The 16,293-nt window shown below is 39.3% G+C and overlaps 1 protein-coding gene across 5 annotated transcripts in view; it reads right to left on the bottom strand.

Moving 5' to 3' along the window:
- The window catches only part of LOC107088760 (arf-GAP with GTPase, ANK repeat and PH domain-containing protein 1-like), a 33,129-nt gene extending 19,699 nt beyond the window's left edge, over positions 1 to 13,430 (bottom strand). For 2 of the 5 annotated variants that reach the window (XM_015381128.1, XM_015381129.1), the window contains exon 1: positions 13,095 to 13,430. In XM_015381128.1, the coding sequence (XP_015236614.1) occupies positions 13,095 to 13,257 (163 nt within the window). In that variant the 5' untranslated portion in view covers positions 13,258 to 13,430. Of the gene's footprint in view, positions 1 to 446; positions 2,659 to 13,094 lie in introns of those variants that run through there. The other 3 variants (XM_015381125.1, XM_015381126.1, XM_015381127.1) reach the window with 2 other exon arrangements.
- Between the last annotated feature and the right edge of the window lie 2,863 nt (positions 13,431 to 16,293).

Here is a 16,293-nt window from a genome sequence, read left to right as displayed (position 1 = left end):
GAAAGCTGCTGAGGTGCATCTATTTGAGGTGTCAGTGTTAGTGAGTGTGTGGGGGCTGATTACCCCTGTAGCAGTGTGAAATCGGCCCCCGCTCTGAAGGGAATTAGATTAAGACCATTCAAGACGATTCTTTTCTTTTGCACATTATCACAGAAAAGAGTGTTTCATATATCATCGGGATCCAGTGGCACATGGCCGTAGAAAAATGTTTCTCAGCCACGTGATAGAATTACAGCCTGTAAGAGTGTTCTGTATCGGGTTCTTAAAAAAGACCAACCCCACCCAATTCCAGCCTGACTCATTTGAAATGGATTCCTCTGCACAGTGGAAATGAGATGTTCTGATGATTTAATGCAGTAAACCCTGCGTTTGATATCCTAACAGAGGTTGATGACAGGTTGGTTCAGAGCTGTACAGGTGACAGTGATGCGTTCGTGACCTCCTACCTTCCTCCTCACTGGAATCTCTCTGTATGTAGACAGGGGGTGCTGTGGATGTTGGCCCTGCTGCACCTGAACTGCTCTTTGTAAAAATGCCACTGATGAATTTGAGCATTTTTCTGTCCTTGGCCGAGCCCCGTTGGCCCTGCTGCACTTGCTGACAGTCCCTGGCCAGAGCCAGGTCCTCGGAAAGGCTGTTCAAGTCGCTGTTGTCCAGCGTGCGGCTTTTACCTTTGCGTGCTGGTTTAGGGACTTGGTTAGCAGGGGCAGGTAAGGAGGCTGACCCGGTCTTCAGTCGATCCTTCCTAGGGATGTCTCTCATCACTGCAGTCCCACCCCCGCCAATGTCCAGAGACATCCCAGTCTCGTCCCTTAGATCTCTCCAAGCTTCGGGCCTACTTGTCTCAGCCCATGAGGCCCTGCAAGGGCCTGGTGACCGTGTCGTCACACGGCAGTCCTTGCGATCGAGGCTCTGGGCCGAGGTTGGGCTGCGCTCTCGACCATCCCTGGAGTCTCGGCCTCGTGTGGCCACGCTGCTGTGAGACTTTAGCAGGCTCACAGGTCGCTGTCCTACTGGACGGATGGGTAGGCTTGTCCTGGTTGGAGTGCGGCAGGGTTCAACCAGTTCTGTTGGCGTGGTGTTCAGTGATGGAGACCGGCATTGCATTGAATCAACCGCATCTGCAGATTTTGTTTGCTGAATTGTCCCTCTCTCAGCAGGTAAGGGGATCGAGAGGTTCGTGGATCGTGGCGGTTTTTCTGGAGCTTTACCTGCAGCATCTATGACATCTCTCCGAGGACTGAGAGGCTTTCTCTCTTTACCCTTAGATTCATCAATCTTAGTCTCCTGATTTCTTTGTGGTTCCCCTTCAACCACACTTGCTCCATTCTCAGCTGGTACTGAAACTTCAGCTTCAGACTCGACCTCTTCCCCAGAGCTTCTCTCCCGGCTGGCTTCCACCTCCTTTTCCTGGGTGCTCTTCTTGGCCTCCCCTCCATTCTCCTCTACAGCCTCTACCTTAACCAAGGTGAGGGAGATGAGGTAGGTGGTGCGCTGCTGCAGGGTGCCTCCTCCACTCATGTGGTCAGGCTTCAGTAGATTCCAAGAAAATGAATGAAACTAGACAGAAGAGCATGAAGGAGTTTGCCAATTTGTTGAGGTATGGAGGATTCCCAAAGCACAACAGAGACAAAAAAAACTTACATTGAGGAAGAGAAAGTTTCTCCTTGGAAGACTCAACAGCAGTTTCATCCATTCCCCAAAATTCCTGCTTCAAAGTTTTTTTTTATTATTTTAGCTCCAGATTTTTTAGCTAAGCTTCATCTTTCTTCGATGTTTGAATGAAACTCTATCCTCTCTCTGGCAGCACAGCCCAAGCAGCTCTTTTGTTCCTGGAAACAGCTAATTTAAAGCTATCACTGCAGATGCAAACCGCTTCTCAGGCACACATCTTCATTATCACGTCCGACAAATCCCTCTTGATGGCAGTTCTCTACTCAGCCTCGTTTTCATTTTCTGCATCCCATACTTGAGTGCTGATCAGTCCATCCTTTTGAGTCCATTCAATTGCAGCAAACAAAAAAAAAACCTTGATTCAGATTAGAATAAGAAGTGCCCTGAAGATTACGTCATCAAGAATGAGAGGAAGAGCTGCTCTTTAATGGGCAGGTGAAAATTCATTAGCAGCATGGCATGGGAACCCAAAACCATAATGCAGTCAAGCCAAAATCAAGGGAGAGCCTCACATGCGTATGGACGGCACCATCCGTTCAGAGAGCACAGCCTCGCTGATGAGGAGGGCTGGAGGGGATCAGGAGGAGAAGCAAGCAGGAGCCCGGGTGGATATGAGGAAATGTCCATCACGCCCCTGTCTCTGACTCCTGGGGCACCTCTGTCCTCCAAGCGCATCAGGCATCTCTGCTAAGCATGGCAACACAGAGGAAGCACTGAGACGAGTCACCTCTCCAAAGCCCTCCAACCAAAGCGCCGTCACTCAGGTTCAGTGGATCCTCCGCACATCACACACCCACCCTCCTCCTGTCTCCTCTCCCTCACTCTCTCTGTATTTCACCAGGAGTCTCCAGTGCCCCTCCCTCATCAAGCCCCTCCTTGAGCCAATATGGAATCCATACAATGCAGAAGGAGCCTGCTTCTCTTTGCTTCCCCACTTTTATTTTCTCTCCCTATCTCTCTGTTTCTCTTGCTTCCCTCAGACCATCCCCGTTTTTTATTGCTCATCCTATCTCCATCCCCTCCCTTCTGTCTTCCTCCTGCCTGCCAGGGAGGAGGGGGGACGTGGCGGGTAACGGCTGGTGGTAAAACAGCAGTGCACACATCCACTCACACACACATAGAGAGAGGCTGGAAAAGCTGCTAAATGAGGGGACACAACGGGAGGAAGCATCAGTGACAGGGAGAGGAAAGCAGGCAAGGTTAAACGAGAATGACAGAAAGAAACAGGAAACCATGTGTAGGGTTTTTTGGAGGAAAAAAACAAAGTGTGTGTTTTTATTTTCTTTGTGTTGCCAACAATGTTTTATCACCATCCTTCATATGTCTTCAGTTGCCTCTCTGCGTTTGTGTGAATAAGTGTGTGTATTATTCTTCCTTTGGCTCTACGTGGCTCCTCCTCAGTGGGAGGCTTGGCTTATTTGTTGCTAAGGTGTTACAATCTTCCTGGCTCTGGTGGCACAATCATCTTCTCCGTGTCCTTCATCCTCCTCCTGCTCTTCATCATCAGGCTCCTCCTCTCCACCCTGCAGTCGGTAGACTGGGTTCTGATTTCTCCCAGGGTGGAAAAATGGTGTTTGTGTCTGTGAGCAAGTTGCGCTGCATTGGTGAATGAAAGAGCTTTCCGGAGAGGTTATTGATCTGTAGTCTGTTGCTTACTACGACATGTGTTTGCTAGCCAAAGTCGGTAAGCTGTGGGCTCTCAGCGTGGGCTGGGCAGCATGAACTGTGAGACAATCACAACATATTGAACCTCATTTTAAATCTACATGATGCAAAATGATGGTATTAAAGCTGCACATTTCATCCTGTTTGCTTTCTCAAAACTAATTTGTTTAAATCAGTGTGTGTGAAAATTTCATACCACACTTAGCAAAAGTATATTTCCCCCTTTAAGATTCTTCCACTTTTCTCACTTTGCAACCAAATAGTTCAGTTTGTTTCATTAAAAGGTGTGGCAGGCATTTTTATGGAGCCTATACCTGCTGTGAGAGCCCCGAATGAAATCCTATGCAATCACTCTCCATCAGAAAACATGTATTTTCAAAGTAGGTATAGATAATTTAATTTCAGAAAAAATGCAGCCTCTGAGGAGGTTTTCCAAAGTGTTGCCCATGCACTGTCTTTGGCCTGTGGCAAACATTTTATAGTTACTTATAATAGATTCAAATAAAAAAACAATCAACCTAAAAAAACTTTGGAAACTACTCTGTTCATTTATTGTAGTTTTAGTAAATAAATTTAAAAAAATGAAAATGTTTATTTGATGTTAATCAAAACCACATTTATTTTTGGACCGGGTTCAACCTGCCAGTTTTAGCTTCCATGACATTAAAATCGTTTTGGATTTTTCATTCTAACTTTGTTTATTTAACTATAGCATTGATTTGGTTCATTTTCATTCACTTTATGAATTGGTTTGCTAGTTTTGTTAGTTACTATCATTTTAATAATGTTTGATGTTACTTTAACACTGAGCCTGGTGCTGCTGGAGGTTCACCTTCTTAAAAGGGAGTTTTTTTCTCTCCACTGTTGCTGCATGCATGGTCAGTTGAGGAATTGCTGTAGAGTAAAGACACAATATTGGCAAATATCTACTGTTTTAACATGTTTATCTAGGAGGACCAACTCCTGTAAAGTCAATGAGTCCATGTAATCAGCTGGTTTTCCTTAGATAGAAATCTTTGAACCAATCTAAAGTGCCTTGAGATGACATGTGTTGTGAATTGGTGCTATAAATATAAACTGAATTGAATTGATTCATTGTTTTATTGCTTTGTACTTTGGTTAATTTTTAGGGACATGATTCTAAAGAATTTCCGTATATACGTAAGAAAAACTAAACTTAAAATACCATTTTAAAAAAAAGGGTTCAGTTAGAGCTCACCTTAACAGAGTCCTGTTAAAAAATAGCAACAAACATCTAACACTGGTTTGCAAAACCAAGGGTAAATACCTCTATAATTTTAGTATGTTTTATTTGGTTTACCTCAATACACTTTCAGTTGTCTGGGATGCTAAGTGGCGCAGTGGGTAGCATTGCTGCCTTGCAGCAAGAAGGTTCTGGGTTTCGATTTCCGGCCCGGGGTCTTTCTGCATGGAGTTTGCATGTTCTCCCTGAGCATGCGTGGGTTCTCTCCGGGTACTCTGGCTTCCTCCCACAGTCCAAAAACATGACTGTTAGGTTAATTGGCTTCTCTAAATTCTCCTTAGGTGTGGGTGTGTGTGTGAATGGTTGTATGTCTTGTTTGTCTCTGTGTTGCCCCTGATGAACTTGCGACCTGTCCAGGGTGTACCCCGCCTCTCACCCATAGACAGCTGGAGATAGGCACCAGCACTCCTCGCAACCCCAATTGGGACAAGCATGTCAGATAATGGATGGATGGCACTTTCAGTAGTCGTAGTGTTTTCCTTTTAACTAAAGTTGATATCTATGCCACTTAAAAATATTTTCTCATTTTCGGTTTTTCTTTTTCACTCTTTGCAGAACTTCCAAAAGATGGCAGAGGATTAACCAGAGAATTAGCTAAAAGACCCATGGTTACTCTGGAGGAGCAGTAGACAAACACAGCTCAGTGATATCAATCTGTTAAAAGAAAAACTAATTTAAACCTTTTTATCTACTCGAGACTATAAACTAATGCTGCACATCACCATGAACACGGCATGGTGGTGGCATTATTATGGCTGAGGCAGGAAAGCTGCTCAGACTTTATGGACGTTAGAATAGAATTAAATACAGAACAAGCCTGAAAGAAAGCTCCTTCTCTGCTAGAGCAAAGAGAGTTGAGACTGGGGCGGAGGTTCAAATAGACCTACAATGGACTGGTTTAGATGGAAGAATATTCATATGTTAATACGCTCCACTCAAAGTACAGGGTGAATCCAGCTCACACACTGCAGCTTAAAAATTTATATTTAAAGTTGCTGCCTGAATCAGGCTGAGCTTTAGTATTTTACAAATACAAACAGGAAAATATGTCCATCTTTGCAGAAGGTTTAACCTAAATACGAGAAGCTGGAATTGAAGCTTAAGGTTGTTTTGCCGTTTTATCACCTAAAGTTGTAGAATACAAACGAGAAAAAGAAATCAAACCATGTATCATTTTCCTTCTGGTTCACATTTAAGTTTGTCTCTGTCACATTGCAGTACTGTAAAATACTTAGAGGGTTTTGGTTTTTATGAGCAAAAAAAAGTTATAAGCCCAGAATATGTGTAAATACTAAATAAAAGATGCATCCAGTATATTTAACAACTCAGGATTATTCAATATACTATCATCAAATCATGCATAATAGGTAGAAATTCACAAAATAAACAGACCAAATACTTGTCTTTTATAGAGCTGAAATTATGCAGCCATTTTTAGATTCCTTTTAATGTTTGAACAAATATTTGAAAGGTTGTTTTTTTTTAAAACTTAATATAATTACACAAGAGGAACTGCTGCGATTATGCACCGTGCAACAGCAGACACACAGCAGCAAACAGGATCACACACCCATCATTTGAGTTATTACCGGCGGTAAGTTCATGCTAATTACTCTCAAGGGAAGAAAAGAAAACATTTGATGTGAAATATTTCCTAACACACCAGGGTACACCAGCCACAGCCTCCTGCCATCTCCTCATAATACAGGATGTGGCTGTCCACCTGCTCAGCCTGATCCCCCTCCCTCCCTCAGTCAGGGAGGGCATAACTACTACCACAGAATACAAAAGAGCTCTGAAAAACTGTCTGTGGCTCAAGGGGAAAACACACATTCTCAGAGGAAAAGAGCTGCGAGTGAAAAGAAAGCAAAACTGCATTTCTTTCTTTTGAAAAATCCCCAAACACTTTCAGGGTAGTTGTATTTCCCAGTGTGTAAAAAAATAAACGGTTTTAATAGGGGGTGAGAAGATGTCGTGCATGCTGTAGGTTCTCCTAATTGTGACACTCATCACTACATCATGCACACAGGCTATCCCTTGCATCCAAGCAAAGCTGCCTTCCCAGCACATGGTTGCACGTTTGGTTGGGAGCTGTCAGATGGCTAGTGGCCAGAGGCTCTGGTCATGCTGGGTGATTTTTCATTTCTCCTTCACTGTGAGCTGTCCACGCCATATTTCTCCACTCTGACCAAACCGCCATGCTGCAGTAAGCAGCTCACCACTCAGATTCACATTTAAATCTCTTCATATAGATCCCAGGAGAACCTTATTTAATATCTACTATCTCCATCTTTTTTTCACCCTACCTTTGACATTTAGCCGCTTCACAACATCTAAGAGAGCAGTGGTTGTCTTTTTAGCACCGGTGAAAGATGCATGCACAGAGCAAAGTCCCATTGAGGATAATCCAGCTTTGATCATAGAGTGCTGACACTCCAGCAGTCTAATTATACAAAAACAGCTTTTTTACATGGGGGAAGTGGGGACTTTTACAAAGTATAATGATCAGCCAGATCCTAAATAAAACCTCAAAGATAGCTACAGCTGACCTTAATTTAAAGCAGACAAGTAGAACAACTTAGAAAGAAAAGAAAATCATTGTTTTGACAAAGCAAGCAGTGTATTAAGCTTCTTAGGCCCAAGCACAAGCCTTGATTGTTGGGACTGACTCTTTTAAAGGAAATGCGATGAGAAGAACCTGCTAACTTATTTAATTATCTTTCTTGGAAACATCACCTCCCTTTAACTGCTTTAAAATGCTAACTCTTGAGATTCAACTTTAAACATCAAAGGAATCACTCTAATGTTTCTAATGTTTTTGTTTTAATTGTTGTCTTTTTCCCCCACCATGATGTGTGTTGCTGCCTTTGCTGGTGTCACTGATTTAAAAGAGTGATCTCAATGGATCTATCTGGTTCAATAAGGTTTGATGAACATCAGTTCATTTGTTTCTGTTTTATGCAGCCTAATTTAAATAATAGTGTTTTATTTGGCTTTCCTTCAATAGCCTTCTAAGAAACCAGGGGTAATTTTGATTTTCTAGAAAACACTGACAAACTTCCTGCTGAGTTCTGTATCATCCTGTTAAGGACCTCCCCTTTTAACAGTTATTAAGCTAGCTGATTTGGTTACCCTTACATGTATGTGTGGACTCTAAGAGGAGCCCATGCATAAATTAACTGACCATGCAAACGCCATAAAACAAGGCTTCAGTCTGGAAAATACTGGTCTTGCTTTATTTGCTTGAAAATCTACTGCTGCCAAATAAAAACATATTATTTCTTTGTTGTATATCTATGTTTGGTTCTTTGGTTCTGCAAAGAGTTTGATATTTCTTTTAAATCTGATGTTATAATTATCTACATAATGTTATGATGAAGCATTTATTAAAAATAAAACAAGTTATCTGCATGAGTGGAAAACACAAAGGAGACGTAAAAAAGTGAGGAGAAAAAAATTAGCAACCGAAAGCTGACACAACGTGACAACAGAGTTAAAACTAGAAGAAAAAAAAAAAAAACAGGAGGTTCTGACAGAACTGGCTTAGCAAAGGAGTATTATAATGCAGGGAAGTGACCACTGGGATCCGGTGAGTCTGGTTACAATGAATGCACTGAAGCATTGTTGGGATATGAACTGAGGAGCTGTTTGAAAACATTTAGTTAAATAGGAAAACAGAACATAATGAAAAAAACTGATCAAAAATGATCCCAGTTAATATTATTTAAATTATAATGGACCGATTAGATTTAGCCTAAAAAACAACATCTATAAGATGTCTGGTGTTTGGGGGGTTGCTCCTTATTTCACTAGTGCCTACAGTAACATACAGTATGGAAGAATACAGCAACAATTAGAAAAATTCAATACAGCCACTGGTTTTACTGCAGAAAAGAACAAGATGAATTATGCACAAGGCTGGTCACTTCACCATACAAATCATTTGTCTTAAATCGAAAATGACTACAAATGCATGATCTTGTTACATTTTTTTAAGTGTACAACTCCTGTTCAAAGCATTTCATTCTCAATAACCTGCAAAAATTTCAAATCTTTGATTTGAAAGAGATAAGTTGTATAGTTTGAAAGGTGTTGGGAACTTGTAAATGAAAACCACCAGCATATTTTTTAGAGTCAGTTTGTGGCTTTAAATGGTGGAAAAAGTTATGGTGTTAACTAATGTAATGTTATAAACAGTGTATCTTGTAACATATAGAAAGTGTGAGGTAATTAGCATTGGTGTAGCATGAGCATTCAGATTGTTTTCTACCTGAGGGTTATTTCCCTAACCATCGTTGGTATCTGAAAATAACTTGTGGTATGTTCTCAGCTATTGTTGGTATGTATTTATAAAACTTTGTTACCTGAGGAAAAAAATCACTGTACAAGTGTGTGCACATATGTATGTGTGGTTTCAAAAGCGCTTGCACTTCCTGCAGAGGATGAGGAGAGATCACCTGCCCCCACCCATCCTGACCACCTTCTACAGAAGCACCATAGAGAGCGTTCTGACCAGCTGTCTCACTGTATGATGTGGAGGCTGCAGCGCCTCAGACTGGAAGAACGTGAGAAGAGTGGTGAGAACAGCAGAGAGGATCATGGGGGCTCCTCTTCCCTCCATAAAAGACATTTCATCACAGCGCTGTGTCCTGAGCCCGTAACATCATCAATGACCTCTCTAAATCATGTCACATGACTCTGCATCCCACTGATAACACCAAACCAAAAATACTGCATATTTTCACCATTTTTATTTAATGCTCTGAAATTCCATATCAATGCATTTTTTGCACCATGTTTTTTTTCTCCCACACCGTTAACATTTAATCACTGCTGCACTTTATGCAATGGAAATATTCATTTAGTGTCTGGAAAGCTGTACTAAACAAAATTCTGTTTACACTCTGTGTATACAAAACTGACAATAAAAGTGTTCTTAGTCTTACACTAAGTCTTCTCTGTGTAAATAAATTAATTATTGAAAATAAAGTTTTTTTTTATATTACTAATGATGTGTCACTATTCTTGGAGTCACCTTTATGAATATATCTGTTTATTTAACTTCTGCTTTAAATGGCGAAGTTTCTGTGTATATTGTGTTTGCTCTTAGTGACTGACTAAATGCCAGTTTCTTCATTTTGAAATTGTGTAAGAATCCACATTTTGAAAAAACCATAAACAAACTCTTTAGCTAGGTGATGATCTAAAAAGCTTCGCTATAAAATATCCTGTCAGCGCTGTTATTTTCCTGTTTCTATGTGGTTGAAAAGCTTTTAGTAATATTCTTTTTATTACTATTTAACCCCCTTAATGTTACTATTGCTGAAAGTTAAGCTGTGTTAAGTGCTAAAAATAAGTTGTTTTTTTATATTGCAAAAGCATTTTGAATTTAAGATCCCCTGCTTCTTTTTCTTTTTAAGAGCTGTAGGCTCAATAGGACTTTTCAAGTAACATGAGTTAATATAAAGCTCTTCTGCAACTTTAAATTATAGTCTACAGCCTGTGTCATGAGTCACTGCATTGATAGTTTGAGTCTTGAAAGATTAACAACACCAAGGTCTGTTGGATTTCTCATTCTTGCGATATGTCACATTCCTTTGGAGAAACTTTTAAAAATAAATTCAAGTTGATAGCATGGTTGGTCAGATAAATATATTCTTATGAAAGGGCAGCATTTAAGTGTCAAAAAGAAATAAAAGGTGAAGTATAGCACACAGTCAACCTACAGTTGTAAAAGGCCTTTAAACGTTGTTTACACCGACTGTAGCGGCCTGAATTACTAATAAATTTCAAAACCAAGTATAATAAGGATTTTGAGTATGTGTTTTGAAATGCTAACATCAAAGCTGGCTTTTTAACAATAACCCCATAAAAACTGGCTAATATATCTCTGACCAGTTAAATATGATACAAAATATTAGCCTAGCTAGCTAAATTAGCTTTTTTGTCCTGTAGCCTCTTCCAACAGACTTTGGTTTTGTTTATGTTTCACTTTTTATGATTTTTCCTGTTTTAAATTACTTATTAGTTTTAAATTTCCTTGGCGTTTCTCTAATTACCATTTTATTTAGAATTCTTGTGTGTTATTCTGTAGTAGCTCTAGTTTTTTGTCAGCCTTTGTTGCTCTCCTTGTCCCCTCAGTTTCCTTCTAGTCTCTTCTCCGCCAACCTGCTCCCAGTTATCTCATTACTCCATTCATTGCTTCAACATTCTCCTCAACAGTATTTAAGCCCACCTCATTCTTTCACTCATTGTTGGTTCCTACTCTTTGTTTCCCTGTTTCTAACCTGAGGTCTGTACCATGAAGTGAGCCCAACCTAGTGGGATTACTCCAAGCCTATTCAGTTTCACCAATCCACAACAATAGCAATCAGGATCAGCCGTATCTCCAACACTGGTTATTAACTCATTAACTCAATCCAGCTTGAATTTATCATGATTCTGTGAACACAGGTGTATGAAATGACGGGTTTAAGGGAGCAAACCAATCAAAATAATGAGCTCAGAAGGGAGAGTGCCATACTTCTCCCATTAAATACAAAAGCTCATCTTACAGAAGTACAAAGAGGAAAAAAATGTCTCAATGAAAAGTCAGACATGGAGGTAGCATGAAAGGGATGCCAAATATTATAGCAAATGGGTTGCTGACTGGGTTAATGAGCAAGATAAACATCAATGTAAATTAATACAGCCTGCACCCCAATAACTGCTGCATAATAATCACATTTCCCCTCTGGAGTGAAGAGGAATTGGGGGCAGATAAAAACAAAACACAAAAACATAACTTCATCTGCTTAGTTGGACTTTATGCTTCAATAATGTCTATGTAACAGTAAAGCTGGAAGCTGATGTCTGAATTAATTCACATTAACACAAAAGGTGATCAGTCTGAGGGAAATGTTCCTGATTTCTGAGCCACATCAGAACCTTCTTTTTTTACCTGCCATTTTACCATTAATCCCTAATGGGAGCATCTTTAGAGTAACATCTACCCTTCTCATTTATACTGCAACAAACAAGAAAATGGTTTTGGGCTTCTTTAAATCGTCATCTGCTTGACAAATTCATGTAAATAAGGGAATCCTAAATTCTACTTTTCTACTCCTGTAGAAACTCCTTATGGAGAACATCCACACATCTCTTTGTTACATGAAGTCCAAACACACTTGAGTAAGGCAGCAGGACTATGGTTGAAAGCAAAACAGCAAGTCCACATTTAAACGACTAAAAATAAATGATAAATAAGGCTTTCTGGGCCTTTTGAAAATTCTGATGTTGAAATCAGTTTTGGCTGCTTTGGCATGAACTTAAACAGAATTCCTATCATTGAAAACCTATAATCTGGACAAATTTAACCACTTATCCAAATAATTAATTTCAAAATGTAGTTTTGCATCTCCAATAATAAGATTTGACACAAAAAACAAAAACTGATTTATTTAAGGAGTGAAACACATTTTGCAGAACTAAGGTGCTATAAAAGATAAGAAGATTATAGTAAATCTTTAAAACATCTCATTATAAAGTTGTTCCACCAAATCCTGCTGTTGAAATGACATTAAAATGAACAAGAAAACTATTTTCTTTAAGGAGAATTTCATCCCATTTTCTAGGATTTCTAGGATTGTAAAGTCCAAATTAAAGTGAACTAAAGCTTAAAGAAATTGAAAATTACAGCCAACGATAAATGCACATGAAATGCAGAAGATACGATGACACCAGATAGCCCCGAGACCTTTTCAAACAAATACTCTAAGCTCATTTTTTCATCTTTTCTGTATAAATTTAGCTTTGTGCTCTGAGAACCTTTCTCATCTGTAATTCACACATATGCTGCCTCTTTACGCAAATAACTGACATTCAGTTCTTAAGAAGCCGCCTTTCTCGCATCTTGTCACTTTAACAAGAAAAGTAGGAAGTAGCGATGCAAGGATGTGATGTAAAACTGATCAGCTTCGAGTAAAAGCCCTGCATGTATGAGAGGAAGTGGCTTTGAGGGCAGTTGCAGATTGGCAGACAGGAAGTAGGCCACACAGCAGGTTTCATCTGGCTGCCATAGTGATGACAGCAAAAGGATGTTGCCGTTGGTTTGTCTATGTCCAGAGCCCGACTGATGTCTAACACCACTGCCTGACAGGTACCAAGACCCTGCTTTTTTTACCGACATGGGGTTATGAGCACCAAAATGAACACCTTAACCTCAGGAAAAAACACGCAGTGATACAGAGGCTGACAGGAAGCTGAAAGGAAGATATCAATCACCCACACAGTCTTATTTCCTTGCAGCATACCAAGAAAGCTTTTTAAAAGAACAATTAATTTAAGTTATGCATGACATTTTTCTCTGATATTGTGTCAGGTAATAAAACCAATGAAATTCTCAAGTAGTCAGAACAGCTCTTAATGTTCTTCATTAGAATGGGATACATGTTACTAGGTATTTCATACACAGGATAACAGTGAGTCAGAGACCCATTAAATATGAACTCACCCTGAATGCTGTGGAGGTAAACTTTAAGGCCCGAGCGCAGCTTTGGATCCTCCACCCTTTCAAACTGCTTGAAGAGCCTGTTGATTGCATTCTGGAGGGTTTCATACCTCTTGATCTCTGCTTTTATCGCAGAGGAGAAAACCGATTTACTGTTGCTGGTCATCCTCACGCACAGATAAGTCGTGAACTGAAGCAAAGAGATGCTTCAGCCCATTTGAACTCCTGGTTGCTGGTTCCACATGAAGAACTCGAACTTGAGACAAAGAGGCGCAAGAAGTAGAGGTGAAGGCAACTCAGGGTGTCGCTCTCGCTGTCTCTCTTGCTAAACCACAAAAGTCACATCACGACAACGTGCTCAGTTTCCTCTGCAGGTCTGAGCTGAACTGAAATCACTTCCCTGTTTGAAAAAAAGTGTTGTTGACTGCACGCCATCCCTGACTGCAGTCAGCCAGTAATGAGTCTGCAAAAAAGAAGAAAATAAAACAAAAATGTACACTTGGAAGATAAGTCTAAAACTGAATTATTTGAACACCAGAACAAAGGATATGTTTTATGTAAAAAATGCAACTTAAAAAGAAAATGAACGTCATATCCCCTGTCAAGCATGCAGGTGGAAGAGTCATGGTTTCGAGATGATTTGCTGTAACAGCACCTCATTATTGAATCCACCATGATTTTTACTATGTATAAGAGGGTACCTCTGTAAAAGAATACAACTGAAATAAATTTAAAACTAAAATACACATGATAAGATTATCAGTCATAGGAAAGATTTCAAGCAGATTTTATATTTATTATATAGCTTCATCATAATGATATTCAGAAAACCTCTTTCCATAAAGTCTTAAAATCAGCTTGCTTCAGTACACTTGTGCATTATAAAATCATATCTTTTTTTTTCTGTTAGGTTGCAAGTAAATATGCAAATATATTAGATTTAAGGTTAACTATCAATAACCTAGTGGGTGACAAGGTTTCTGTATCAGCAAAAGTTATAAATCCATCTTTGCTTGACCTTCCATGCTACTTTCTCAGGTATTACATCCACTTGTGGCACCACATCTTCACAATTAATTGCACTGACTCCATGGACTATATGAAGGGTCAGGCTATTGTTCAAAGCATTTCTCCAGGCGCATGATTTCCAATTAGAGATATTGATTAAAATCTGTCTTAATAAAATTCATATTGTTTCTCCAAACTTATTGCTTCAAATCTAAAAGTTTGTTGTGTGAGTGCGCAAAGATGCTTCATGCCAGAGAGACTCTAATCCTGATCAAAAAACATAACCTTGGTAAAAAATATTTTTTAAATAAAATAGAAAACAGACTATTAACGTCAAGCATAGATCCAGTTGTCCTTCTTTATACCATAATTTGCCACATAAGATCACATAACGGTTGACCTTTGTTTCACTGATCATAACTGATGATGCAAACAACTTTCACATAGCGCAGACACAGAGTGATTTCTCTTAGGTTAAGGAAACGTAGCTCTACATAGTTTCGAACATATCAGAAAGAGAGAAACTACCAAAGAGGTTGCTCTGTGATGAAAAGGTCACTTAAGGTAAAGCTGAATGAATCTGCACACATAGAAGCTTTTTTCAACTTTTATTTCCTAGGGCAACCAACTAAAATTGTGGTAAATATTCATCTATTAATTGTTTAAATGTTTCTGGCAAACTTAATTTGCACAACCACTAGACTGTTTACTAGCCAAGCCCAGAATATTTAAACTACCCATCTTATTTATGTTTTTCTTGGTATCCCATTGCTAGTACGGGGTGGAGTGGTATATATAGATTTTCTTGGTCAGTATATCCACTGACTGTGAAATTAGCTGTGAAACGTCTTCCCGCAGTCCCCAGCCGCCATATTGGGACTCCCCACTCTGTTGTTTTCAAAAAACAGTTGCTAAATATCTCAGACGCCTTCATCCTAGGTAGCCATGTTTGTTGTGCCTGTGGCTGGTGGCTGCTAACCAACCAATGGGCAGAAGGTGACCCTCTAAGACACACCCCTCCTCATTTGCATATTGAGGCAGAAATGCTTACAGAAAACGACAGGCAGAAATAAATAGCATGGAAGAAATAAATTGGGTAAAAAAAATACAAAGGAAGAAAAAAACAGACAAAAATATTATAACATGCACATAAATAAATACTTTAAAAAATAAGTAATAAATAAATAAAGTTAAAGATTATAACGGACAATAAATAAATAAGGTAATTATTAAAAAGAAGCTAATTAAAAGAGCTATATACATGTATGTCTCACTGTGTAATTTAATTTCTATCTACATTTATTTGTTTATTGTACTTTTAGTGGGGAATTAATTGTATGCTTATTTATTTTTGGAGAATTTATTTATTTCTGTATTTATTTTTAATTATGGCAGGTTTGGTCCTCCATAAAAGCCTGTTAATGCAAATCTGGAGGACAGCGGCCCTCGAGGACCGACTTTGGGGATGCCTGACCTAAATGATGTAATAAATGGCTTTCTGTTGACACTTAAAACTATAATTCCTATTTCTTCAATGCTTTCTGGAACAAAGTGGGCTGAAAGTTACTGCAGTGTTGTTGTTCTGCCCATGGAAGGCAGTTTGGAGTACAAGTATTTTCAGACTGGAGTTTTATATAGGCAACATTTTCCAGGAATTGGGAATAACCTCACACTTTCTGAAAAAAATAAAATAAAAATGGAACCGAGCATTAAGACCTGCAGTATGAAGGTAGACTTTGTGAAAAGAAACAGGCTTCCAACACCACTGGCCTTCCAGCACCCATGAACGGATTTATTACTTCTCCATAGCAAAGGCCAGAGGGTCCTTCCTACAAAAGCAGGCACAGTTTGTTGCACGAAAAGAGCCACTTCAGGTAAAAGCTAATAGAGAATTTAAACTGTGTATCTATTAGATGAAGGAACAGTCCCTGACATATTTCTCTTTTTCCTCCTAAAGACTGGAAACCCCTTCATCTTTGCATGCATGTTTAAAACAATCCTTAAAAGTGTTTCACCCAAGACATTTCTCATAAAATTACAAGATTTATATTCTGGTCCATTTATTCTGACATCTTTTCCTTCAAACTTTAAATATAACATAAAACATTTTTGAAAAATTTCGCTATTTAAAAGTATAATGGAGGATGTTCTTTTTCCGGGTGGATCATCTAAATAAGTGGTCCTCCTAATTGTC

The sequence above is a fragment of the Cyprinodon variegatus genome, unplaced genomic scaffold (genome assembly GCF_000732505.1).
Source record: "Cyprinodon variegatus isolate N-32 unplaced genomic scaffold, C_variegatus-1.0 Scaffold228, whole genome shotgun sequence".
NCBI classification, from domain to species: Eukaryota; Metazoa; Chordata; class Actinopteri; order Cyprinodontiformes; family Cyprinodontidae; genus Cyprinodon; species Cyprinodon variegatus.
This window is presented reverse-complemented; position numbering and strand designations above follow the sequence as displayed.